A 27,519-nucleotide genomic window follows, 5' to 3' on the forward strand; every position below is an offset into this window, starting at 1 on the left:
GTGCCCGGGGGAGGCATTCCGGGGGCAACCAGTTTTCTTCCTCATCCATCTGCAAGACCCAGCAGTTCTACAGTCACAGCGACTGGCTCCAGCAGAGCTCGTCAGAGCGATTAGGGGAAAGGAGGCCCTTGGGTGGGAGGTGACGGGCCGGCAGAGTCGGGCGAACTGTCGGGTGATGTTTATGTGCTCCGCAGTTTTGGAAAGGATGCAAGTTTTGGACAAATCCTTGCCTTTGAGAATCAGCAGGCTAGTGCAATGGATTCATGTAGCCGGGTAGCGGGAGATAAGACTGGAAAAGCAATTTGGAGGCCCTCTTCAAGAGGCTTAAGGAATGGGGTCTGCAGTGAGCGCTGTGAAATATGCTCCCTCTACAGACCTTTGAATACAGAAGATGTTAATGCGATGAGCTAATTTGTCTGTCCTGCAAACTTGGACATTTATTTCGTATTTTCTTCAAGTGCGTCACCCTGGTATTCTCGTGTCAGCCTATGATCGACAGACGCTACCGTACGTGGTTTCTCTGCCGTCGGTGGCAAGTGCTTCCCGGTCAGCTGCAAAGGAATTTTCTTCTAATCAGTCTTTTTCAGATGAGTAAGCATGCCAAGATAGATTAATCTCGTCATGAATTATTGAGGAGGTTCTTCTGTAAAGAGGTTCCAGCCATTCCCACTATGATTTTTGCCCGGTCTGGCTCCAAAAAAATGACTAAAGCGATTTCATGGAACATTTTTTTTCCTGAAATTTTAACTGGAGGTTTCACCCTTCATGCCTCCTTTCTTGCCGGCAGGTTCCCTCTTAATTTTGGTGTTTCTGACTGATCCATGTTAACGCCTTAGGCTTATGATCTTTTTAAATGGAAGATTTTCTTTGACTGCAAAGGAATTTCAGGTGTTTGAAAACCCGTGTCACAAAGTTAATATTCAGCTTTTGAAAAACCAGGCCTTTGGTGATCTCCATTCTGAAGTAGCTGTCAGCCCTCGTCTAACTTTCCGTCACTGCTGGAAGTTCACCATCATTTGTAAAAGAGTACAGACTCACCTTGTTTCATCTCGTGAAAAACTTTTAGGTACATGAAGTTTGAAGTCATCAAATAAGACATTACACGGTCCAGGAGAACTTGATATTCCAACGGATCTATATGTGCGTATAGCTATGTTCACACACACGTATACACGTATGTACATACGCGTATAGTGCAGCAGTCTTCAACCAGTGCACAAGAATTTTTAAAACATTGGTCAGGGGCACTGCCCTCTCTTCGCTTGTCACATTTAAAAATGACAACAGCCAACACAACAATAGCCATCCGGTGTGAAGGAATCAAAAATCGTACCTATTTTTTGTCAGATCAGGAAAAAATACATTTTTGGGTGTGCTGCAGAATTTTAGTGATTAGCTCATGTGTGCCATGAGATGAAAAGGATTGAGAATGGCTGATACAGTGTATGATGTAAACAATGCAGTGTGATTATAGTTATTACATTCAGTGTAATTAAGATATCACTTAAGATTAATGTCCTTTAAATTATCTTGTTTTTAAATAGCATATAATATAAAGGAGGGCGTCTTTAAAAATCATTACTATAAAATTTCTTAAGCAGGACCGAAAAGTACTAACCAAAAAGGGAGGGAAATCTATATATTTTACTATGTTAAAAATATGAATTTTTGCTTATCAAAAAAAAACATCAAGAAAGTAAAGTGGCTGGACTGGACCATCACCCCACACAGACGTGCAGAGGACATTCACAATACACAGAGCCCACGATCTAGGCAGACATCCAAAGTATATTAACAAAATTCTGTAAACCAACAACAAAAGAGAATAAACCCAGTAAAAGAACAAGCAAGACTTGAACAGGCACTTTACAAAAGAAAAACAGGGTGGGGGGAAGTGGCGAAGAGAAAAGGGAGACAACTGTACTTGAACAACAATTTAAAAATGTGACAAAAATAAAAATATTCAAAAATAGCACTCCCCCCAAAAAAAGAAAAGCAGCCAATGAATATTTTAGAAGAAGCTCAGTCACGATTAATCATCAGTGAAATGTAAATGAAAACCATGATGAAATGCCGCTTTATAGCCAACAGAATGGCTAAAGTTAAAAAGACAGACACCCCCACGTGTGACGCCGACGTGGAGGAACCGGAACTCCCGCACACTGGTGATGTGACATTGGTCACGGTGCGTGTGCACCTGTAGCCCAGCAGCTGCGCTCCCAGAGCTACATCCAGCAGACGTGACGTGCACGAGGAGGCTCAGTAACAGCACACTCTAGATCAGGGTCAGCAGACTGCCGCCAGTGGCTGTGTCTGTATGACCCATGAGCTAGAAATGCTCTCTACAGTTTTAGTGGGTTGTAAAAACTTTTTGTAAAGAATATGCAACCAGCCCTGGCTGGCATAGCTCAGTGGATTGAGCGCGGGCTGCGAACCAAAGTATCGCAGGTTCGAGTCCCAGTCAGGGTACATGCCTGGGTTGCAGGCCGTGACCCCCCAGCAACCGCACATTGATGTTTCTCTCTCTCTCTCTCTCTTCCTCTCTCCCTTCCCTCTCTAAAAAATAAATAAATAAAATATTTTTTTAAAAAAAGAATATGCAACCAAGACCATTTGTGGCCCATAAAGCCTAAAACATTGACTATCTTGCCTTTACAAAATAGAAGAAAAAAAGCGTTCTGACGCTTGTTCTAGACCTAAAACTGGAAATAAACCAGATGTCCATCAGCAAAAGAACGGATGTTTATTCCATGAAACAGTACACAGAAATGGTGTGTTTATACAATAAAATAGTACAAAGAGATGGGATGAACAATCTGTTGGCATGCAACAACCTGGTAGAGTTTCACAAACAAACGCTAAGAATGAGGAGCCAGCCCTGGCCCCTGTGGCTCGATTGGAATATCATCCCGTACACCAAAGGGTTGGGGGTTCAATTCCCAGTCAAGGCACATACCTAGATTGTGGGTTTGGTTCCTGGTCCGGGCGTGTATGAGAGGCAGCCAGTCAATGTTCTGTCTTTCTCTCTCCCTTCCTCTCTCTCTAAAATCAATAAACATATATTTTTAAATGTTTAAAAAAGAACGAGGAGCGAGACACACACAGTAAGTACACATTGCACACGCTCGTTTACGTAAAGGCTGAAAAGAGGCGAAAGTAACCTGTGACGTTAGAGACTGGGATAACGGTTACCCCGTGGGTGAGAGGTGGTGAGGAGCACAAAACGGGCTCTCGGGATCTGGCAAGATTCTGTTTCTTGGTTTGGGTGTCAGTTATTGGTACCTCCACTTGAAAATTTCGTGACACTGTACACTGATTATTCGTGCACATTTCTGTGCGTTTTAAGTTTATTTTAAAAGTCATTGCACTTGAAACAAAGCCCATGTGCCCCAGCGACGGCACTGTACTGACCACAGAGTGATGTTCCTCCATCACCAGAAAACAGCCTCCCGAGAGTGTCCTCACTGTTGTTTATTGCCCTGTCAGCCACGGCTACATCTTCCTTGGGTGAAATACGAGGGGGGACCCAAAGGAACATGGGATTTATTTGTTTGTTTGTTTGTTTGTTTGTTTCTGTTTTAAACTAGAGTTACCTCTTTTTTTAAGATTTTACTTATTTATTTTTTAGAGAGGGGAAGGGAGAGAGGAAGAGAGAAACATCAATGTGTGGTTGCTTCTTAGCGTGGCCCCCACTGTGGACCTGGCCTGCAACCCAGGCATGTGCCCCGACTGGGAATCGAACCTGCTACCCTTTGGTTCGCAGCCCGCGGTCAATCCACTGAGCTATGCCAGCCAGGGCTGGAACATGGAATTTATTTATTAAAAATTGTATATTTATTCTTACATGTTTAAACTTTAGTCACCTTCAAAGTACTCTCCTTTTGATGCAATACACCTATTGAGACTTTTTTCCACTGCTCAAAACAGTTTTGAACTCATCAATTTTGATGCCTTTTAGTGCTTCTACCATTTTTTGTTTCACGTCTTCCACATGGGCAAACTGACTTTTTTCATCTGGGGAAACCAAAAAGAGTCGCTTGGGTGACTAGGGAGGGTGGGGCATGGGGGTCATGCTGTTTTTGGTCAAAAACTGCTGAACACTCAGCACTGTGTGGGCAGGTGTGCTCCTAAGTCACCCATCATGAAATGGGCGAATGCATTGAAAGAGCCTTTTTAAAAAATTCACTGAAACGAAATGCAGCCTCTCACAACAACACTAGCTGGCACACTGCTACAACTGGGTTCCTAGAACACTCACATAGTGGAGGGAAGCCTGTACTACAAGAGGCCCTCCCTCCAGAAGATAATTCTGTTTTTTGTGGGGAGTCCCCCTCATATGTACATTGCCTTATCTGTCCCTCAAAAACTGGCACTTTCTTCATAACCTGGTATTACTGCTTCAACACATGCTGATCTTATGCAGAGCTTCATGGTTGAACATGGTGAGTTCGGTGCTTCGAAAGATTCGAACACCAGACATTTTGAAAACCATGAATATGGGTATAAATACAGCAGGTTTATGCCTATGTATGCCCTTAAGCTTTTTTTTTTTTGTCCCATATCAAGCCACATCATTTCCCCTGTATTTTCAAGGGGGTGTACACCGTCTAGAATCTGTTGAAGAATATAACGAGCTGATGGTCCAAAATGGGGACCCCCGGATCAGGATGTTGGAGGTGTCCCGAGATGGCCGGAAGCACTCTCTCCCGCAGCTGCTGGAATCTTCGAGCACAGCACAGGTAGGCAGCGCCGTGGAGCCGCTTGCTTTCTCGTGCAGTCACCGCTGACCAGTCAGGGATGAAAGAGCATGCTTCCACCCCGGGGTCTCTAGGCTTCCCGTAGTTCTTCCAAAGACCAGCGAGAGCTTCTGTGTCCTGAACAACTGCCCATCTGTGTGGGCCAGGAGCATTTGGGACTAGAGCTGGCATACCAAGAGTGAGTAAGGTCTATCCCGGGAGGCAAGAAGGAAGTCGGCCCAATATCTGAAAACAGTAGAGAAGAAGAATCCCCTGTCGGATCTTGACACCTTGATCCCTCCTCTAGCGTCCTTTGGCACCGAGAGCTGCCTTCAGCGGCTGGGAGACAGTGGCGCCCTTCGGTCTGGGGTGAATCACCATGACTGGTTTAGTGGGCACGTCAGGTGTCAGCCTGACAACCGGGTGGGTGGATGTTGGGTTGTGTGAGAGAAGGAAGGGAGTGTGTGTGGCATGTGACACAGGAACGACTCCAGCAGCCAGGGTCAGCGGGGGCTGCCCAGAGGGGTGAAGTGGGAGGTGATGTTGCTATTCCAGGGCCTGTCGCCATAAGTGTTCGGAGCTCCATAACCCCGAATGGGGATACCTCTTCAATTACATCATCCTCAGCCCAGTTGAAATGGAGTTAATGTCTCCTAACCACCCCTGGAGGCAGGCCCAGTCTCTGGGGAACTTGAGGAGGATTCTCTGAGTCCTGGCCCATTAGCCAGACGGCTAAGAGCAACCCCTGGCTCCTTGCCCCAGGCCTGTGATGAAGCAGAGGCGAAGGAGAAGAGGGGGAGGCTGTAATGACACCCGAAAATGCTTGGAGACACAGAGATCATAGAGCGCAAAAGGACCAGGTTAGGACACCGGGGTCGGGCCCTTACTTTAAATACGGGGTCACCATTTTACAGATAGGACAATGGAATCTCAGCGAGGTGGGGTATTTGCTCAGAGGGCCACGCCAGAATCACAGTGAGGGAAGCTTCACGTGAGAAGCGCCAGCAGTTCCACAGCCATTGCTAGTCAGGCTGTGTGGTGTCCGACCCGCCCAGAGGCAACTTGAGTTGCCTGATGGGGGCATCAAGAGAAAAGAGAGCAAGAACACGCGCTTGGGACCTGGTGAAAGTGACTCCAGACTGCAGACAAGTCTGCGACCTGCAAAGGATGATGCAGGTGGACCGAGCACATGAGGAGATCAGAAAGCAAGAAGAGCCACGCTGTCGGGCTGCGGTGGTCAGTGCGGGACGGGAGGGGCTCGGCTGCCGTTGCGGCCGAGGATGTCCAGCAGTGAGGGGGCGACCTGCTGAGGGGACCCGGCCGTATCTGTAGCCTGTAAATACCTATTTCCAACCAGGCTTCCGGAAACTAGAGGGCACAGGCTAGTAAATATTTTACAGGAAAGACTTTTTTTTCCTCATTCAATTGTCCTTTGTTTTGTCTTCTCCTTATTTTCTGCCCTTTTCTTTTTCTTCCAGGATTCTTTCTTTCTTCTTGTTCTCTCTTCGTCCACTAAAAAGTACTATCTAGAATAGAGCTGTCTATACTGGCCAGTGTGACTCAGTGGGTTGGGCATCGCCTTGTAACTGAGAGGTCACAGGTTTGATTCCCCGTCGGGGCATCTGCCTGGGTTGCAGGTGCAATCCCTGGGCAGGGCGCGTGCAGGAGGCAGCCAATCAGGGTTTCTCTCTCACATCGATGTTTCTGTCCCCCTCTCCCTCCCTCCCTTCCCCTCTCTCTAAAATCAATAGCCATCTCATCAATGTCCTTGGATGAGGATAAACATACAAATAAAAGAGAATAGAATAGAGCTATCCATTAAAACTTTCTGCAGTGACAGAAATGCCTTATATTTGTACTGCCCAACATGGCAGCCACATGTGTCTCTTGAAAAGTGGCTAGTGAGACTGAGGACTGTGCTTTTAATTGTAACTTAACTGTAGACAGCCGCAAGATGGCTAGTGGCTGCCATCTGGGACAGCCCAGGTCTAGAAAGCTCCGTGGGACCCCTGAAGCTATTAGAGAGAACAGTGAAGCAGACAGGCCTGCCAGTCCCGGAGGGGAGACGGGGTGGAATGATGCTGAAGATTGGTGGGCAGAGAAAGTTCCCTTTCGAGTCGACACGGGGCCTCTCTGTCCCAGGACCACGAACCCGTGGGCTCCGTCTGGCCATTTCTGTGGGGGTTTCGGAGAAAGGGCAGTGACTCTGCCGAGCCAGCATCTTTTTTATTTATTTTTTTTTTATTGAATCAGGGCCTGGGAGACCCACATAGCTGGCAGGTGTTTTGTGAAACTACAAAATATAATTGTGCTAAGCTGCCAGGAAAACAAAAATATCATTAGCCGACATCTCGTTTCTACCTTTGAAAGTAGAACACACCCATTAAGCATAAAAACTATTTCTGATGTCTCTTTTCTCATATGAAAATATGAGAAAATAGGACTAAATATGAAGTGATTTTTTTTGCAAATGCTGGAAAATCTAGCATTTAGGAAATTTATTCTAAGAAGAATAGCACGGAGCTAGACTGTAGGAATGCTTTAGCAATAGACTCATGTAATCTCTTACATTATAAATAGTGGGCCCTGCTTACAAGTGTATATATTGGAGTGCCGCACAGAAAAAGGAGATCAAGATTCGCACTGCTGTGGGCCAGGAAGGGAAGGTGTGGCTGAAAGGAAAATGTTTTATCGTCCGAGTGCGAGGGACTAGAACGGGAGCTGCTGGGATGTTTCATACAGAATAACAATTGTATCTGCATTTGCAGCTTGGGTTTTACAAGAAACAAGGGCTTAAGTCTTTGAGCGAGTGAATTAAGGTTAGAACAGCAAACGCTTTCCACCCACAACTGGGAACTTGGGGTGGGGGCAGAGGGTGACTCCCGAGGGAGACCCTGGCCCCAGGGCGGTCACCCGCAGTTTCTGAGACGTCTTGGTTTCTGACCCCTGACTGCTCACTCCATTCCAGAGAGCAGCAAGCAGGACCATGGAGAGCAGTTGAGGAAAGAAATACCAGGCATCTGTGGCCTCCGATCCGTTCTCTCTGTGGAGGAGGAAGGTGTGGCAATTTATTGCAGAAAGTGCTATTCCTCCCACGTTATTTATAATAAATGTTCTTTAAGCTGCTGGGCCGGGGAGAAATGGCGATCTAACCCAAAAGACGATCGAGGCTTTTGAAGTCTGAATCTGTTTTCACACCGGAGGCCCCTGGAAGCATACTAGAGACCCTCGCTGACCTTGCCGTCTGCTGACTTGCAGGACTACCACATCGTGAAGAAGTCCACCCGCTCCCTGAGCACCACGCAGGTGGAGTCGCCCTGGAGGCTCATCCGGCCGTCGGTCATCTCCATCATCGGGCTGTACAAGGAGAAGGGCAAGGTGAGCTCCCTCTGCCCGCTGTTCTGCACCAGGTTCACATACATTTTTTTCAATGGTTGCTTTTTATTGTTGTTTTAATATAAAATAAAAAGTAAAACTTTTTTAAAACGTTTAAAGAGGAATTGACGATGTGTGGCCTTACTGTGGATATTGAGTGGATCCAGGGCACCCTTTCCTAGGGGCCTCTGAGTGTCACGGTCACACCCGCCTGTCCTTACGATTTAAGGGGTCTCCAGCTCCGGGCTGCTAGGACAGGATCACGTGTGAGCTGAGTGCCCCAACTTGTACCGGAAGTGAGAGAAAAGGGGACCCCGCGGCTTCAGGGGATACTCCCAGTTAACCTTCCGGAGGAGTCTCATGATTCCGGTATTATCATACAGAGGAGAACACATGTAGCAGGATCCTTACACCAGTCTCAGAATATTCATTAGCTGTTGCACAAAATGGAAAGACGGAAACAAAAGAATAAAACAAATACGGCACCTGAAGAGCATGCAATGACTCTCGTGAGCTGTTTGGTTGATCCATGTGAAATTGCCATTTTTGAAGAGTGAAGGTTGTCGAATACTGACAATTTTATATGCTTCAACCGAAACACCTAAAATGTTCTCCCTTTCATGTGACGCATGGCCAGCACCATGCAAGTAGTTATTGCGAGGCGGGGCGGGGGTGGGGGTGGGGGTGGAGGGCGCGGCAGGGCAGTGAGGGGAGGAGAAGGGATCGCAAGCTTGAGTGGACAGCTAGTTAGCTTGACCACGAGCATGACGGGGGCGGACGCCGCAGTTCAGTGCCGTGCCGGGAGGGACGCCCTCGGCGACATGCCAGCGTGGGAAGAGGTGCCCCCGATGACCCTCCGTCTGCTTGGGGTGCAGGGCCTGGGCTTCAGCATCGCTGGTGGTCGAGACTGCATTCGAGGACAGATGGGGATTTTCGTCAAGACCATTTTCCCGAACGGATCGGCTGCGGAGGACGGGAGACTCAAGGAAGGTAGGTCCTCGGTGGGGGCCAGCCGGGACTCCACGGAACCGGCCCCTGTGCAGGGTGTGGCGCAGAGGTGCAGCAGTCAAGGCCGAGGGCCTGGGAGGTGGGCAGACCTGGGCTGAACCCAGCATTGACCACGTCCCGACCTTGGACAGTGTGACCTGAGCTTCCCTTTCCTCCACTGTAAACGTGGGCACTGATGACACCCCTGAGGAGTGGTGGTGAGGATTAAATGGGCTAACCTGCGAAAAATGGCTCTCTGCCTTTCACTTGGGCCTTTCAGTGCCTGCCTCCCTCCCTCCCTCGCTCCTTAATCGGGTTCCTTGCCTGGAAAATTCCTGAGAATTCCTCGTCCGCCCTTGCCTCGGGGCTGGGTACATGAACTTCTTTTACATTCTCCCCAGCACCTACCGTTTTGCCGTGCATCGACACCCGAAACAAGTGCCCCCACCCTCACCCTGCCCCTGCGTTATGGTGATGTGATTGGTAGATAGCATGATGTAAGTTTAAGGTGTACAATGGGATGATTGGATACACTTACGGATTGTGAAATGATTACTACGATTAGGTTAGTCTACACCTCCCTCACCTCGCATCACCTGTTTGTGTGTGTGTGTGTGTGTGTGTGTGTGTGTGTGTGTGTGTGGAGAACATTTAAGATCCACTCTGTCAACAGTTTTCAAGAATATAAGTAGCGCTGTTCACTGTAGCCACCGTGCAGATCCCCAGAACTTACTCATGAATTCAGATGTTTTCCTTTTCATGATATGCTCCCTTCATGAAATGACTCAGTCACGGTGTTGCCAGTTGCCAGAGACGCTGTGAGTCTTCACTGCAGTCGGCCCAGAGCAGAGCTGCTGCTCAGTTCAGCCGGTTTGGTTTGTTTTGTCACCGATGGGGTGGATGGGAGCCCCTTTTCCAGGCAGAATGGCCCGGGAGGCCTGTCTGCTAATGCTGATTCGTGACCAGGCTTCGCACATTGACGGCAGAACATGTATTTCTCTCCGTCAGAGGAAGGGGCGGCTCCCAGGTGGTGCTTGTGTCTGCGGACAGAACAAGGTACACTTCTCGCAGCAGAGCGTGTTCATGACGGACGCCCCTCGTGTCCGCGTGGTTGGAGTTCATCCCGCACTGCGGGTGCCATGGAGCAGGACGGAGAGGGATCAGTAGTTGGGGAAGGCCAACAGCACTCGATGCTTCCTAAAACTTTTTTTCATCTGTGTTCATTTACAATAAAAACAAGACCTTAAAACAGATTGTCAACCTGTTGAATGGTCTTTTTAGAATCTTGCATAAAGATTTCCTTCAGAGCATAAGCAATCCTTTGAATGCTTCCATGCTTTTCCCATGTGGAAAGAAACCCCAAACCTCACCTAGCTGAGTAATCAGTTACACCAGGTGGTTCTTAAACAGAATCTTTCACGTCTTTTACAACTTCTGTAACTGCGTAGAAGAGAAGGCACAGAACAAAGTCACGGGGAGCTGCTACGTTCTTAAACCCCGGCACAGAACTCCATGCACCGCAGGCGCAGTGTGCTCCTGGGGTGGGCCCTGCCCTGGAGGGGGTGGGAGCCCTCTTCTGCCGTGCGCTCCGTTACAGGGCAGCGAGGCCCTCTTCTGTCCCGCGCCGCTGTGCAGGGCCCGTCTGTCCTTCTCTCCGGGGCCCCTCGGTAGTGTGTCTGATGGACTGTTATTTTAAAAAACAGGCCGTGTTATAAGAGTACAAACTAGAAACAAACTCTGGTAAGTCAACAGGATGTCCAAGTTCTTCCCTATTCCCAGCAGACACTATCAGCAACTTGAAAAACGACCCAACTGTACCTTCTCGGGGTTGAAGATGAGTCCAGATGGGGGCGTGGGGGGGGGCGGAGAAGAGAGGGGTATGTGTGCACGCTGACATGAGCCTACAGTGATTTCTTACACGGAAGCATATAACTTGCCAGCTCGGTGACCGAGAACCTGGAACAGCCCCAGTAAGACCAGGCATCTAGACTGTCTCTAGAGGTGGGGCTGCCATTCCTAAATGATACCTCACAAGTGTTTTCGTCTCTAGCATGGACACCAGTTTCCCTGCCCTGTGATGCCTCCCTGGGCTCACGGAGCTCGTCTCTCTGTGAAGGCACGAGTGGCTTCTCGCATGTTGTGTTTATGCTCCATTGCCAGTGGGTTGAATTTTTAAACAAAGACCATAAGGAAAGACTCAGGACTCCGTTTTTTGCAGTTTGATCTCTAAACGTAGGACATCTGTTATTAAACTTGGCAATGGCTAAAGAATAAGAACCATGATGCTTCCCATTGTTGCTTTAATTAAAGATGGAAATACAGCTGACGGCCAAAGAGTATACATTGTCATTAGTTGTCCCTTTCTGTGACATTCCAGGGAGCTCCACTAAGGAAGGTGGATTGGAACAAGAAAACTCGTTTTATAGAGCTGTAAATCAGGGACCACGTGGTGTCCTATTCTCGTACTGACTGAGCAGCTCGATTCCCGTAAATTAAAGCTTGACGTTAATGTAATTCTCCTGTTTGCTCACTAGGGGATGAAATCCTAGATGTAAATGGAATACCAATAAAGGGCTTGACGTTTCAAGAAGCCATCCATACCTTCAAGGTAAAGACATCCTCATTGATCTTTATCTTCTTACGTTTTTCTTCATTTCCTCCTGGTTTGGGTTTTGTTTTTTGGTTTGGGGGTTTTTCCCACCCTTTGACATGGGGTAAGTGTGAATGTTTTCGCCCTACTTTCTTTTTGCTTCCTCAGCAAATCCGGAGTGGATTATTTGTGTTAACGGTACGCACAAAATTGCTGAGTCCAAGCCTCACGCCCTGCTCAACACCCACACACATGAGCAGATCCAGCTCCCCAAACTTCAACGCCAGCGGGGGAACCTCCTCAGCAGTGGGCTCCGATGAAAGCAGCCCCTCCTCCCTGGGTCGGAAGGCCCCGGGGCCCAAGGACAGAATCGTCATGGAAGTGACGCTCAACAAAGGTGATGCCTCCTCACTGTCGCTGCACGCTCTCAAATGACGATGACGCGTGCTTTGTTCTTAGGTTAACTTCCCCTGTTTTTTTTTTCTGTGACCTGTTCCTTTGGAGCACTTTGCTGCCAACAACATAGGGTATTCTCTAAATGGACAGTGGGTCCAAATTGGAGATTTTAGTCATTTTACTGAAGGGGGCGGAAGTTACCAGTCGCCCACAGGCTCCCCTGATGAATGACTGTGTGTTAGAGACTCGTGTTTGAAGAAACCACTCACCAGCGTAACTGGCTTAATAGAAAATTTTAAAGAGCAAAAGATTATAGTTAAAAATACAGTTAATACCAGTAACTGAGTCATGAGTGATCACCAAATCTTACTGCTTTTCATCTTTGTTGTCTTTCCCTGCCCTCCTACTGTGGAGATATGAGGCGCAATTTAAAAATCAAGAGATTAGGCACTAAAGCAAGAAGTGAAACAAAACCTAACGTTGTGTGTTCAGAATAAAATATATTATTACTGCAACTCTGCCTGTTTCCAAAAAGCAGATTCGAGGGGCTCTTCAGACTAAGCAGAGTAGACCATTGACTAGGTCATGGTCCAGACTTAGCCGTGGTTCTGCCGTGGACCCGTCTCGTCAACGGAACACGGCAGTGTGCACGAAGAAAAGCAGGACTGACATTCCGAGTCCGGTCAAAAACCAAGTGGCTGTTGGTCTGAATGTACACTGAGGCAGTTGCAAATCACTCACGCTTCTTTCTCGGTGGTGTTTGTTTTCTCGGAACGCTGCCCTCGCAGAGCCCAGAGTCGGATTAGGCATCGGTGCCTGCTGCCTGGCTCTGGAGAACAGCCCCCCAGGCATCTACATCCACAGCCTCGCCCCCGGCTCCGTGGCCAAGATGGAGAGCAACCTGAGGTTCGTTGTCCACCTGACCGGGCAGGGTTCCGGCACGTTTGGGAGTATCCGAACACATGCATGTGTAAGGTGCCTGCCCGGTTACATGCCTTTGTGGGATCCTCGATCTTTCTATCATTTGCAGAAATATAGCCAGGGTTATAATTAATAGCATCTCCAAAGATGACGCGTGAATCTAAATGAAACTCAGTTGAATCTGAGAACTCTGGATCCTGGCTTTGCCTATTTTATTCTATTTGGACCCAGAAGTTCAGTTTCAGAAATGACCAAATACAGCTCTGCACAGGTTACTAGGATTACCTGAGTGTTTTCTTTATGTCCAGTTACATAAAATTGATCTGAGATGCTGGGAACGGCTCACAGTGGCTCAGGATCCCTGGATACACATGATTGGAGAGTCCTCAAATCAGGCCCTTGAATGGGAGGCCTTTTTTGTTAAGTATAATCCCTTGAACCTTTTCTGCGGTTTCATTCCTTTCTGGGTGGGGACGGTGAGGTCTGGATGCCTACCGTCAGCAGTCACGGCGTGTCCGATTTCTCAGTGCAGCTAGCCGGGCCGTTGGGCGGGTATTCTGTTTACACAAGACATGCCTAGGTGTTCTGTCGTCCGGCGGCGGCGATGGGCCCGTGCCCACCCAAACTTCACGGGAATGTACACGTGTTGCACAAAGCACGCTGTGCAAACAGTATCACCTTTCTCCTCCATAAGCTTCTAAGTCCTTGAGCTTTGGAGGAATTGTCAAAATGACATTCCTTGAGGTTGCCATCTTGGGGCCCTGTGAATAGATTAGATTATGTTTTTAGTTAATCATCAGAGTGAATTTCCATACAAAAAAAAACCTAGCAAATCATCCAAAGTACATTAAAGAAAATATACTTTGAGAACCCAAGGAAAAAAATGCTTTAATGACATCCCAAGATGATGTTTCTCCCTTGAATGGTTCCATGTGTCTGCAGCCTGCCAAATGAACATTCTTCAAGCCCCATATAAAGGGGCTTTGTTCTCTCGGGCTGAGCTCTCTCCCTGTAATTTCCAGTCAAAAATGGGCATCTTGTCCTCAATTTCTCATTTGTTCAAATTTGAAACGTTTTTACAAATTCTTGGGTAACCTTTGAGCTTCAGATATTTCCTCCTTAAATTATATTACAATAATCATTTCAAGATGGTAGGAAGAAAGAAACCGATGGTGGTCTGGTGGTCGAAGGGCTATCACGTGATGATCAAGAGGTAGACAGACCTGAGTTCACCAGAGTGTGACATCTGGATGACATCTGTGAGAGCCTGTGGCCTTCTCTCCATGATGGGAATGATAATACCTCTTCAGGCATCATTGTGTGAATCGCTCCACAGAGTGCCTGGCATGCACTATGGGCTCAAGAAAGGGCAGCCTGCATTGTTGTCCTTCTTGTCCATTTTATTGAACTTGACTGCTTCTGAAAGTGTGGGCAGATACACGTAAGGGCCTTTGCCAGTCTCACATCTAATGTGTTTCTACGGATGTGTTGTTCTTTTACACGCATGCCAAGATAAAAAGGATGTCATTTGCTTCTTTAAAGTGTGCAGAAAAGATCCCTTGTTATAAACCTCTCCCCGAAGGAAACCTTGTAAACAGCTAACTCGTTAGCACAGCGTTGATTGTGTTGCCTCCCCAGCCGCGGAGATCAAATCCTCGAAGTGAACTCCGTCAACGTCCGCCATGCCGCTTTAAGCAAAGTCCACGCCATCTTGAGCAAGTGCCCCCCAGGACCCGTTCGCCTCGTCATCGGCCGGCACCCCAATCCAAAGGTGACGCATTTCACGCTGTTTCTGGGCATGGGACACGGCTTGGCCATCTGTCCAGGAGCAGTGACTCACATGTCACAGGGTCCACACCCACGCTCCGAGGAGACACTTCACTCAGCTGGGGGTGGGAGTCAGCCTGAGGCCACACCGTGGCCATGGTGACAGATACACGAGGGGTAGGAATCACCCACCTGGACTTCTTCGTCCTCGCGTTCTTCGAAAATATTAGACAGTTTTGACAGTGTCATTGGTGAATTTAAAGTTGGGTAGAAGGCAGGAGAGCTGGGTTCTGATTACCCCCAGCAGGCCATGGGATCTCGGGTTCCGCAGCAGAGATGGCAGGTGTTTCTGCAGCAGGACTGTCGGAGAGCGTGCGACAACACGGTTTGTCCAGGCCGTTCCTGGCCTGAGCAGAACACTCCTGCAGTTAGGCTTCCGAGCCCACTAATTTTTTATTTTTTGAGCATTGATATCACATATGGAACTTGCAGGTTATCGTGGCCCCTGCTGCTATTTGGTTATCTCTTCTACACCCGTGCAGTTGCTTTTAATTTTTTAAGCTAACCACAAGACACCTCTGCAAATGCAACTCAACTGTTCACTTTTTTTAAAAAACTCTCTCTGAACGCTAATTTTTTAAGAAATACGAACGTTTCACAGGTTTGCATGTCACCCTTGTGCGGGAGCCATGCTGATCTTCTCTGCATCGCCCCAGTTTCCGTGCACGTGCTGCTGAAGTGCACACTGTGTGGCATTGAGTGCTCGGGGTAAACATCTTTTAAAACTAGCTGGTCTCTAACATTGTAATCGGGTTGAACTTGACACAGTTTAATCTTTTCCTTTTAACAACTCAAAATGCTCATTGAGAACATTAGTTCTCTCCATGCCTGTCCTATGGCCACTCTTGTATTATCTGTAGTTGTATTTGATGATACCCTCAATGGTCCCAGGCTGCTGAGTCCTGCTTCCACTTTTTCCCAGTTTTTCTGCCTGTCACATCCCCCTCTTCTCCACCCTGTTCTGCGGTCCTGACACTGTCCCTTAGAATCTGCTGCTCTTTGTCTCCTGCTTTCCCCAAGACTCTCTCTGGGTCTCTTTTAACACTGTTTTGCTCATTGTGACAGTTAGAACAGCCTCGGCTCCTTCCTCCAGGGCCCTTTCTTGGATTCCACCAGCCACACAGCCGTGCCTCCTGTCACCTTAGGAAACACCTCACTAAGTTGTGGCTGACCGAGCACATCCCATGGCAGCATTATAGAAAGTCAAGTTCTCAGTGGTTTGCAGTCGAACAGCTTGAAGGCATGTCTGGCTTCACAATCCATTGCACCATCACACAGGCCATGATTTGTTCAGAGTTCACTTCATCTCAGCCCAGAAGCATCTGCCTAACTTGCTAATACAGTCCAAAACACACGGCATTTCAGTGCATGGCAAAACCCCGGTGGGCTCCGGCCTGTGGGCCGCTGAACATTCAGGCTGATTCATGTTTGTAGCCGCAGCGAAACGGTCTCTGAGATGGCGCTGGGGATCGCGTCCAGCAAAACCAAATTCCCGTAATTGTTTGGCTGGACTTCACGTTTCTCCCTAGGTAAACATGGCGTTCTTAGCTGTAACATCATACTGTATTTTTCTTGGGGTTAAGATTTCATTTTATGTTTAATGTATTTTTGTACCACTTATCCCAGCATCTCATGCCAGTAGTACATTTTGATACTGAATGTACGTGCTTCCTCGTTTTCATGTTGTTCCAAGAGAAATACCACAAGGATTTTCTTTTCTTCTGTTTCTCATAACGACGGGAGCAGCACTGCCCGCTCGGGATATTCAAGCCCTCCAGGTCTAGACAAGCCGCAGTGTGGGCCTGCTCGGGTAGCAGCGTCTCACTTATGTTAAGTAGAGAAAGGAATAGAGATCCATTTTAATTGGTGCCGGGGCTTTCAGCACAATTAGAATTATCCAGAAATCGTTCACTTGTTTCAAACCCTAACTCCAAAAAGCAATTGCAAATATGGAAAGTCTAATATCAACAAAAAGTTGCAACCACTGTTTTAGCTGATATTCTCCCTGGCTCATTTATACAAAATTACCCTGGGCTTTGTGAAGGGGGAAAAGGGTGTGTATGTAAGTGTACAGGCCTGTGTGCATGTGTGTGTACACTTTATTTCCTGTAAAACCTACTAGAAAGTATCCCATAAAGGCCATGGTGTGATTGTGATTACATGTAATACTGAATCCTGTCGAGAAATATTTATTTACTTAAGGCAAATTACTTTGCTTATCCAAATATTATTTATACTAAATGGTATGTTAGCATAAAAAATTATCATTCTACGTTTTAAGTATTCTTCTCTTTAAAAAAGAAACTGTAGACGTTACATAATTATCTTTTAAAACATCTCGTAGTGTAGCATGTTTCAGGCCTTTAAAAAATCTTCCCCTGAACCCTGACGGTTTGGATAACAACCAACGGGGAAAGGATCCACGGACCTGCCGTGGCACCAGGAAACGGAGGAGGAGGAGGGGAAGGGGAGCCCTGAAACCGCTGTTGTGAAAACTTCATCATCATAACCTCACCATCACGGAGAAATGGGGGCGTCTGGATTAGTGTAGGCAATAAAAATAAAGGGGGACAAAGAATTATCAACAATGCTAAAACCATGGAGTGAAAAATACAGGGTCCAGCACAAGTAACGCGCCCCCCCCTTTTCTTTTTCTTTTTTTACAAAATCTTTTATTACAAAATCATAAGCATCTAGTTCTGGAACATAACAATGTCACACTCAAGCACATCATATGACATTTTAGGTGAAATGTTCAAAATAAAACTATACGTTATTACGCCCATATTATTGCCCTAGCAACCACACTCACACAGGTGTTACTTCTGCTAGACCCTGTATGTTGGAGAGCAGGGTATTGACATAGCCTCAAACTATCTCCTCATAAATTACCCATTAATGACCAAAAAAAAACTAGTGGAGACATCAGGTGTACTCCACCCTAATCAAGGGATCCTAGTTATCACTAATTATGAAACACGCTGACCCTGAGTGCCTCTGGGATGCATGGAGAAGGAAATGATGTTTGTAGTTTTTCTGCCAGAAAACTGCAAAATCTGCATCTAAGCATAAAGATACTATTAGACAAATCTGTTGAGGCTTGCATTGGCATCCTTTTTCCCCCAAAATAACAGTTTCGTAAACGAAAAGAAAGGCTTGAAATTGCCTCAGCTTAAAGGAGACCAAAGAGACAGGACTGCTGGGTCATGAATTAAATTCTGGGTTAGCAAAAACAGAGGAAAAGATCCTATGAAGTTATTCCTCTGCAAAAACGCAGGTCAGTGACAGCCCACTAAAGGTCCGCCAGATCAGGAGCCTGCACAGAATGGAAATGTTGGATCGCCGTGCTCACATTTAGTTCATGTGACATTTTTCCCTCTGGCAAGATAGAGCTGGTGAAAGAATCTGAATGTCAATTTGCATTCTCGAGGAAAATCCTATCTTACCGCAGGCTGGCACCAAACTTTCTGGGAACTACTTCCGAGGCACCCTTGGGGTAGTGCTTCTGAAGGAGGGCATTGGGACAACTGGCTAAAATGGAAAGTGGAGTGTATGTGTATTAGACAGCCATTACGTCAACATTGGACTTCCTGAATTTGAGCACAGTACCAGGGTTATTTAGGAGACCACCCTTGATTTTAGGAGCTCCGTGAAAAAGCGCACAGGTGAAGGGTGGTGATGTCTGCAACTCACGTACAAGTGGTTTAGTAAAAAGTTGTCACAGCCCGTGTGTGTCCAGCCAGCATGAATATAAATGTGGCAGAATGCCAGCAAATAGTGAATCGAGGTGAGGAGTCCACTATTTTTGTGCTAGTCTTGCAAGTATGTAAGTTTGAAATTGTTTAAATAAGAAGTAGGGAAAAAAAGAGGAGTGTTCCAGAGAGAGCCAGGTATCCACCATTGCACTCGACTACGTTTCTTAATGAACGTGGGGCCCAGGTGAGGCTGTTGACCTGAGTATCTGGTGAGAGCAGTCGGCTGACCCAGCTGTGCTTCCCGTGCACCCTCAGCGGCTGCATCAGAGGACGCTCTGAGTCCTCCGCCCTCCGGTTTTCCTCCGCGTCTCTGTTCAGTTCCTGCCTGTGCTCCTCGTTACTTTTTATGGGGGGAGTCAATAAATAAAACCCATCTAACTTGTGCTTTCTGCTGAAACTCAGGTTTCCGAGCAGGAAATGGATGAAGTGATAGCACGCAGCACTTACCAGGAGAGCAAAGAGGCCAATTCCTCTCCTGGCTTAGGTACTGTAATCGCACATTTTTGTTCGCCATTCAGAAGCGTCTCGTGAAGTTTCCCCCGGGGGGCTCCCCCGTGCAGTATTATTGGATTCTCTGTAATTATCATGTTGGGCAGAAGTAGCTGTCAAAGAGATTCTCTGCTTGCTCTTAGCTGTTACTTTCGATGTCTGCAGTTATTTAATCTGCCTTATTAAAGTTCTAATTATGCATGCTTGTACGATAAGATCATTTGCAAAAGTGAGCTAAGAGCAATCCATCTGAAATGTTCTAGGTGAACACGAAGCGACACCAAAGACAGCAGCTCTTTGGTTTACCCGTGGCTGGGCACAGAGTACACTATCCATCCAGAAGCCTGGGGTTTCTTTACGTGAATTAAACGCTTCCACTTAAGGAAGGTGATACAGGCTGCATAAATCACACTTTCCTCCCTCTTGCTTGGAACAGTTCAGGCAGAGGAGGCCTGAAATAGTAAGGATTTCATGTGAATTTAACATAGGAAGCGTTGCATTGAGTTGTAAAGTCACGTGTCCTCTAGCATGGAAACCTAGAGGGGCTTGGCAGCGTGTCTGAACTGGAGACAGGCCCGACGTGGAGAGTGATGTCGGAGGGACAAGGAGCTGAGGCAGGAGTGACAGGCTGTCAGAGGAAAAGGAAGGCGTAGGAATTCTTGGAAATCATGAAATGCCCCGATTATTTGCATCCATGATTAATACATGTGAAATTATGGCACAGCCATAATGGGCTCTTTATTCAACCAGCTCATTCTCCCGACCTGCCTGAAAGCTGCCTTCTCATAATCCCAGCATCACCACTGATCACTTATAAAAGGTCCTATTAAGCCACAATCCTCATGCCCAAGATCTTGCTGCTCATAGCACAGAAGCCAGAGTCTCAATGCTGAGTCTCTGCATCCTTCATCCAGAATCTCAAATACATACTCAACACTCTCCCCAGTTCTGCCCTGCGTCTCTCGGGCAGTGTCCCTTTGTCCACTCATCCTCTGATCAGGGTGCCAGGCTGGGTGCTGCGGTCTCAGATCAGCGAGGGTTTCAGCCCTGCACGTGGTTAAAGCATTGAAGGGAGATGAGGTGCATCCACTTATGACTCAATTATGCTGTGTGCACGGGAATGGGTGTGTGAGCAGTGTAAAATACTTCTGAAATTTAGAAGACGTTACTTCTAACCAGCATCATTGGTAGCACCCGAGTTAGACCTGAAAGCAGGCGCAGAATCTTGGGAGGGGGGCGGGGTGGGACGGGGCAGGGCCTGGGTGCCCGGGTAGGGGACACGCACGTTGACGCACGTGGCCCGTCAGGGCTAGTCCAGCGAAGAGGGTTCTGTTTAATGTGCTTGGCTGCTCCTCCTCTAGTTAAGGGTGTGAGCCTGTTTGTAAGGGTTGAGCTTCGTTGTTCTGACAGTCTGGTGACCTTTCCCCAACAGGTACCCCCTTGAAGAGCCCCTCTTTTGCAAAGAAGGTGAGTCAAGGTGCACTGCAGCCTCGCCCACCTGCCTCGGGAACAAAGTCCCGGAGCCCAAAAAGGCGAATGTGAGGGCCCTGGTGACATTTCTGTCCAGGAGTCACTTGGCTGCTTTATACAGCAACAATGCTGACTTGAGAACAAATACACAAATGGGTGTTTCTTTCTTAACGATTTACCCAGGGAAAGGATAGAAAAACAAAAGAACGGAGCTGCAGTTTGAAAACAGCTGTCCAAATGCCCCGTAATCAGAGGGCCCCCGGGCCAGGTCTGGGGGCCCCACAGCCGTGAGGAGCTGGTGGGCGCCTCCTCGGCCGGCTGCCCCCAAGTCCCAGCGGGTGGGACTGTGGGGCTCAGGCTGCCCTGTGTTTTGTTTCATGGGCGGGCTGAGCCCGTGGCTCGGAATCTCACTCTGTTGTCCTCTCTTCCCCACTGGTTTTCCTGGGAGGGCTGCTCCAGGGCTGCCCCGGCCTTTCTCATCATTACCAAACATTTAGCACCAAAAAAAAAACAAAACCTTAAAAAACGTCATCTGGCAGCGACCACTGGCTTTTGATTCATTGGCCGTTTGACGAGCCGTCCTGAAGTAAGTGGAAGTGGGTGTGCACCGTCACAGCTGTTTGCAGTGACCGTGGATTAGGACCGAGTGCTCGGGGAGAGATGGGAGTGGTCAGTGTTCGGGATGGCTGCCTCCGCGCGCCCTCCGAGCCGCCTGACGCGGTCTTCTCCGACAGGACTCCTTGGCCTCTGACTCTGAACTCTCCCAGTACTTCGCCCAGGACGTCCCAGGCCCCTTGTCGGACTTCGTGGTGGCCGGCTCCGAGGACGAGGATCACACGGGCAGCGGCTGCAGCACCTCGGAGGACGGCAGCCTGCCACCCGGCCCCTCCGGTAAGCCGCGGCTGTTTTCCCACCCGGGCCTCTCCGGTCCACGCGTCACGGTGCTCCGGTGGGAAACCAGGCCTCTCGCTGGCCGAGTGTCGTGTCGGCCGTCTGTCTGCCCCGACTACGTCCAGAGTTCATTCTCGGGGAACACAGCCGCTGCTAATGGCCGGCCACTCGCGCCTGCAGCAACAGGCCGGGCGCTCAGTCTGTGCGGGCGGGTGGGGGAGGCCGGGCCCGCCGCCCGCAGGTGCCGAGCTCACGGCCGAGCCTCGAGAGCGGTGCTGCCAAGTCAGGACGGGCAGCTTGATGGCCGGGCTTTCCGGGGAATCGCAGCCAGACGCCAGGGTCCGTGCCTCCCCGGGCCCTCACTGAGCTCTCTGGACAAGGCAGTGGGTGGAGGATTCAGGCCCTGGGAGAGACAGACGTTGGATCTCGTGTGGCTTCTCTCCTGTGTACACTGGGAGACGACCGGGCCTCTGCCGGCAAGGTTTCCCCTCTCGCTGCACTTCAAACGTGCGAGCGAGGAAGTGCCCCGTCCGAGGGCAGGCCGGCGACAGTCACCCCGACTCTTACTTGGAGCACCTGATGAGCTTCCTCGGGTCTGGGGGAGACACTCCCAGGCACAGGCTTGTGTGACTTCTCACTACCCTTAGCAAGATGCGTCGAGTTCTCAGACCAGCCTGGGCCCCTTTCCCCTTCGCTGATGGGATTTACTCACAGATGATCATCGCAGGCTTCCCTGTACCACACGGTCTCGGGGCTCCCGTGCCCTCCGAGGGGGCCTGCCTTGCTGCCCATGCAGGGAGGACCTCAGGTGACCGGAAGGCCCAGGCGAGGGGCACTTGCTTGGTCCCCGGTCAGCCTCCTGAAGAGGGACTCTCAGCAGCAGCATCTGAGTCAAACCCCAGCGATGTGTTAGGCATCCTCGATGGTGACAAACGATACATTTCTGTTTCTAGGCAGCACCCATGTTTAAGTTAAACACCCCAGAGGTTCTGGTACAAAAACAAACACACACACAACAAGGGAGGCTGGGCGGAGAACGGGGGCGGGAAGCCGGTGCCCGCTGCATGCAGACCTCACAGAGCCATGCCGTCGGAGCCAGGCGCCCCATGGCCGCAGGCCGCCAGAGGGCGGTTATTGTGCAGCATGTGGACATGCTCCGGGGGTGCACGCGAAGGCCAGGCCAGACAGCTAACTTCTTCACTTGACTTTCCTTTCCCGCCAGCTCCCAAGGAGCCCGGAAAAGCCAGGGCCAACAGCCTTGTGTGTCTGGGAAGCCAGCGCAGCTCCGGGCTCTTCCACAAGCAGGTGACGGTTGCCAGACAAGCCAGCCTCCCCGGGAGCCCGCAGGCGCTCCGAAACCCTCTCCTCCGCCAGCGGAAGGTGGGCTGCTACGAGGCCGACGACGCCAGCGACGAGGGCGAGTTCGGCGGCAGCGAAGGCGACTGCGTCTCCCTCCCAGGGACCCTCCCCGGTCCCGGCAGGCCTCGGACGGGGGACGACTCTCGGCCTGTCTCCATGACCTCTTCCAAGGTCACGGGCGTCAAGAACCAGGAGGAACATCCCCCGAAAATGCCGGTCAGCAAGGCCTCCTCAGTGCCTCTCCTGGGCAGTGCATCACACTTAGAGGGGGGTGTCCCGGGGGACATGGGGGACACTCTTTTGCATGCGGCCAGCCTGCTGTCCTCTGCAGAGGCCCCCAGGGGCAGCTCGGGCGGCTCGGGGCGGAAGGAACTGTCGGGATCCAGGAGTTCGCCCAAACTGGAGTACAGAGCCAGTCCCCGGAGTCCCGTGAGTGTGGACAGCCCCGGTTCCCCCCAGAAGGATGGAAGCCTGGGGTCCAGGCACAGACCTGTGGCCAGGGTCAGCCCACACTGCAAGTGGCCAGAGGCCGACGCCAGGCCCAGCAGCTCGGAGACAGTGACCCTGACGGGGGGAGCTGACGACCCATGTGGTCTGGATTCCCCAGTCCAGGGCGCTTCAGGGCAAGTGACCACGACTGGTCTTCGACCCGGTGGAACTGTGGAAAAGGTAACTGGTTTCCTTAGTTGCTTGGGATCTAAGTGGAGATTGTGTGAATGAATACAGGGTGCGTTATAAAGCACAAGGGCATCATCTGCCTGCAAGAGAGATAATGACAGGGGAATTCTCCTTTAACAAGGCATTCATTTCAGCACAGGCCAGCCCGAGGGCCTGTGCATACATCAGCGGGGGAGGGGGGGGGGCGGTGCAGGGAGAAGTGCCCAGGTGTTGAGGAATGGGTCATTCGGCCAAAAGATACCGTTGCCCTCTTACCTGACCACGGGGCCTGTGGCTGATGATGGGAGGCAGGTGCGAGGCAGGTGGAGGAGAGCCCGGGGCCTGGGCCCGGTCTCTCCACTGACCAAGCTGGGCAACCTCTGAGGCGGTTACTGAGCCTTTCTGAGTTTTAGAATCCAGACCACCATTGTCTGGGCAGTGAAGGAGGGACGCCCTACGCCCTGATCAACGCCCAGAGTCGGGGTGGCCATCAGACACGGGGTAACAGTGACTATCCCCTACTGATAAAATTCTGAGTGACCCTTATTTTTTAAACTCCTTCCAGTTAGTTCTGCTACTCCTTGATTACACCTGTGTCAGAATGGCCCAGATTTATCAAATTGCTCGTTTTTTTTAATGTCAAAATACCTCCACTTTAGCAAGGAGTAGGAGACACAGATGTTATTTACGATCTCCTCAACGTGAATGATTGCTGTGTGAGCAAAGGATCTGAGGTGACCTGTGAGGCCGTATTTATAAAGATGTGTATCCAGGTGGTTTATATAAACATTCATGTAAATAGACCCAGAAAATACAAAGTCACAAAAACTATGCTAAACAGAGGGGGTTTTCTTAACCTGGTCGAAAAAGCAGAAATGCACATCTTTTTTCCTCCTAAAAAACTATGACCTCCAAATAGCAAATGTGTTTGAAAATGTAACATTCAGCCAATGGGTAAACCTTTTCTTTTAAAAAGTATCATTGATAAGTTTTGGATAACTAAAGTCAAACTGGCATTTTTATTCATAATAATTTACATCTATTAAAATAAGGCTTTTTGCAATTGTTAATTAGTATTCCCAATACAAACTTCAAACAGTATTTAAAACTTTTGGCCCAAAGAAGTTTAATGTTTCTCTTAAAAATTTTAGTTCCAAAATTTGATTTTATTTATCCATAAGAAAGAAAATAGAATGCATTGCCATAAAGCATTTACCCTCAAACAGTGGGTAAAAGATTATAAGATTATTTTAAAAAAATAAGATTATTTTAATAAAAGATTATTTTTTAAAAAATAATCTTTTGGTAAGTGGGTTGCCTCCTGTTTTTTATTTAATACTTTTTAAAATTGAGAAGAAATTCACAGAACCTAAAGTTAGTCGTTTTAAACCGTGCAGTTCCCCAGAATTTAGGGCACTAGCAATGCTGGGCAACCCACTTCTGTTTCTTGTCACACTGGTGCCCGACTGGCCAACAGAAGGTTAACTGTGTCCAACCCTGTGCGGATTCCCCTCAGCAGACAGTTGGCATTTTACTGAATGATTTTTTGGACAGGAGCCCCTGAAAGGCCTCCCGTCCATTTCACCTCTGCCCTCTGCTGCCCCCTGTAGGCCACTCTCTGACTCGAACCCCAAGGGGAAATTCAGTGAACCCTGGCTTGACTTTTTAGTAAATTTGTTTTTAAAGAATTTTTCTTTACAGTAGCTAGTAAAAGGAAAGGAGATAAAGTCATTGGCACGTGGCCACAGTAAGATTCTGAAATGCTGAGTGTCAGTTCCGCTCACCCAGGTCGGCCCTCGCCCTAACCGGCGCGGCGAGGAACGGCCGCTCACCCTCAGGGACCTTGCTCTGCGGTGTGACGGCAGCACCTTCCGTCTGTGCAGCCTTTCGTGTGACGCGCGTGGTTTCTATTACTTACCTAGTCGTCTTTCATTTAAAACCCTGTGACTAGACAGGGCAAGCCTTTTCATCCCCATATTCTTCCTTTTCCCGTGCGGGTGGTGCAGCACACCTAGCTGTTGACGCTCTTGCCCGTTTTCAAGGGCACAGCTCGGGGACACTGGCAGCCTCAGTGTTGTGCGCTGCCGTCCGTCTCCACGACGCCTCCTCTGGTCACTCCAGCTGTTAAACACTAACTCCCCGCCCCCCTCCCCCCAGCCCCTGGACACCACCACTCTGCCCTCTGTCTGTGTCATTCTGACTGTTCTGGGCACTCCTAATACTTGTCTTTTCGTGACTGGTTCACTTCACTTCGCATGATGTCCTCACAGCTCATCCATGTTGTAGCCTGTGTCGGAATTCCTTTCCTTCCTGAGGCTGATTCCCATCTTCTGTAGAGACCACATTTGCTTATATGCTCATCTAACGATAGACTCGAGTTGCTTCCATATTTTAGATGTTGTGAATAATGCTTGTATGAACATGGGTGTATTTTTTTAAAGATTTTATTTATTTATTTATTTATTTATAGAAAGGGGAAGGGAGAGAGAAAGCAAAGGAGACAAGCATCCATGTGTGGTTGCCTCTCGCATGCCCCACACTAGGGACCTGGCCCGCAACCCAGGCATGTGCCCTGACTGGGAATCAAACTGGCAACCCCCTGGTTCACAGGCTGGGGCTCAGTCCACTGAGCCACACCAGCCAGGGCAACATGGGTGTGTTTTTTATCTCCTCAAGACCCCGCTTTCAAATTTTAGGTATATACCTGGAAGTGGGATGGCTGGATCATATAATAGTTATATTTTTAGTTTTCCTTTTGAGGAAACGCCACACTTCACAGTGGCCACACCAATTTCCATTCCCACCAGCAGTGCACAAGGTTCCCATTTCTTCACGCCCTCACCAGCACTGGTTACTTCTGTCCTCCGATGATGGCCATCCCGCTGGGTACGAGGTGCTGCCTCATTTCCCTAACCGCCCCCACTTGGAAGTCAAGAAGACAGAGGCTTAGGAAGAGCGACAGGAGCGTGCAATTTCTAGTTAACTCAGACCCACAGTCCGGTCTCAGGGCTCCGAGTCCAGGGCTCTCTGCGTTGCCCCCAAACCAGCTCTGCTCTGCGTGTGACGTCTCGGGATGCAGACTGCCCGAAAGCTGTAGACAGTGACTTTGCTGTTGTCGTTGTGCCAGGAACCTCCGGGGAGGCTGACGGCCGGGCATGGGCCCCACCCAGGTGCTGGCCGCCTCGCCGAGAACCTGCCCAAAGCTGCAGCAGACCAGGGGCGGCAACAACCCGGGACAGGTACGATAATCATCATTCCTTACGCTCCTCCACGGGAGGGTGGACATGCCCCTGGGAATTGGCTGGGGGAATTTTAAGGGGGAAGAAAAACTCTTACACAGATGAATGACACTGAAAAGCAGCCTGCATCTAATTACTGACTCACTGTGCCTGAGCTGCTCGTCCCCGTGCCACAGACAGGCGCACATTTTCACCCGTTTGGTGACAGGTGCTGTAGATGTGAATCCAGGCAGGCCCCCGGCTTTCCGGGGACCTGGGGAAGTTACGCAGGGTCTCCACAGGTGTCTTGAGCCGGCCTGTCATTGCCAGGTGCTCTCTACTCAAAGGCCAAGGGGTACAGGTGGTGGTGGGGGCTGTGGAGCCAGCCTCCTGGGGTGACCCCTGGCCAGAAACCCCGTGGCCCTGGGTATGTGGCTTAGCCACTCCAGGCCTCGGTTCCCTGCCATCCCAGTGCTCACAGTCCCAGTGCCAACCTCATGGGGCCAGTAGGGAAATTAAGTGCAAGATAAGCTCTTAGCATAGTGCTAAGTTGTACTGATTGTCTCTTAATAGGTGACACAGGAACTGGAGGAGGGAAAAGGCATTCGGGGTAGACACATTTCTCAAAGGCAGAGCTCTCACTGTGACTTCTTTCCAGCCTCAGGCCTGTAGTTCCCATAAAATAGCAAATCTTACGTTTTGTTTAAGCCAGTTTCCGCCCCCACAGCACAGTGTCGTGTGCCAGATGTTGTGGGCAGGTTAGCCCCCGAGTGCCGGGGCCTCGGGAGAGGCGGCTCCGGGGCCAGGGAGCTCTCCGCCGGCCCTGCACCGTTGAGATTCCATGCTGC

At 49.3% G+C, this 27,519-nt stretch overlaps 1 protein-coding gene and 1 non-coding gene across 9 annotated transcripts in view; one reads left to right on the plus strand and one right to left on the minus strand.

Annotated features, from left to right (window-relative positions):
• The window catches only part of PDZD2 (PDZ domain containing 2), a 325,503-nt gene that overhangs the window by 282,482 nt on the left and 15,502 nt on the right, over positions 1–27,519 (plus strand). For all 8 annotated transcript variants that reach the window (XM_045847727.1, XM_045847729.1, XM_045847730.1 and 5 more), the window contains 12 exons: positions 4,594–4,739; positions 7,995–8,114; positions 8,987–9,101; positions 11,633–11,706; positions 11,857–12,085; positions 12,873–12,990; positions 14,644–14,776; positions 18,990–19,071; positions 20,509–20,543; positions 21,281–21,437; positions 22,660–23,465; positions 26,581–26,692. In XM_045847727.1, the coding sequence (XP_045703683.1) occupies positions 4,594–4,739; positions 7,995–8,114; positions 8,987–9,101; positions 11,633–11,706; positions 11,857–12,085; positions 12,873–12,990; positions 14,644–14,776; positions 18,990–19,071; positions 20,509–20,543; positions 21,281–21,437; positions 22,660–23,465; positions 26,581–26,692 (2,127 nt within the window). The remainder of the gene's footprint in view (positions 1–4,593; positions 4,740–7,994; positions 8,115–8,986; positions 9,102–11,632; positions 11,707–11,856; positions 12,086–12,872; positions 12,991–14,643; positions 14,777–18,989; positions 19,072–20,508; positions 20,544–21,280; positions 21,438–22,659; positions 23,466–26,580; positions 26,693–27,519) is intronic.
• On the minus strand, positions 15,412–15,516 carry LOC123824998. The gene has a single exon (XR_006786788.1). It is a non-coding gene; the product is annotated as a U6 spliceosomal RNA (small nuclear RNA).

Source organism: Phyllostomus hastatus, unplaced genomic scaffold, assembly GCF_019186645.2.
Source record: "Phyllostomus hastatus isolate PE091 unplaced genomic scaffold, TTU_PhHast_1.1 phas_contig_58, whole genome shotgun sequence".
Classification (NCBI taxonomy): Eukaryota; Metazoa; Chordata; class Mammalia; order Chiroptera; family Phyllostomidae; genus Phyllostomus; species Phyllostomus hastatus.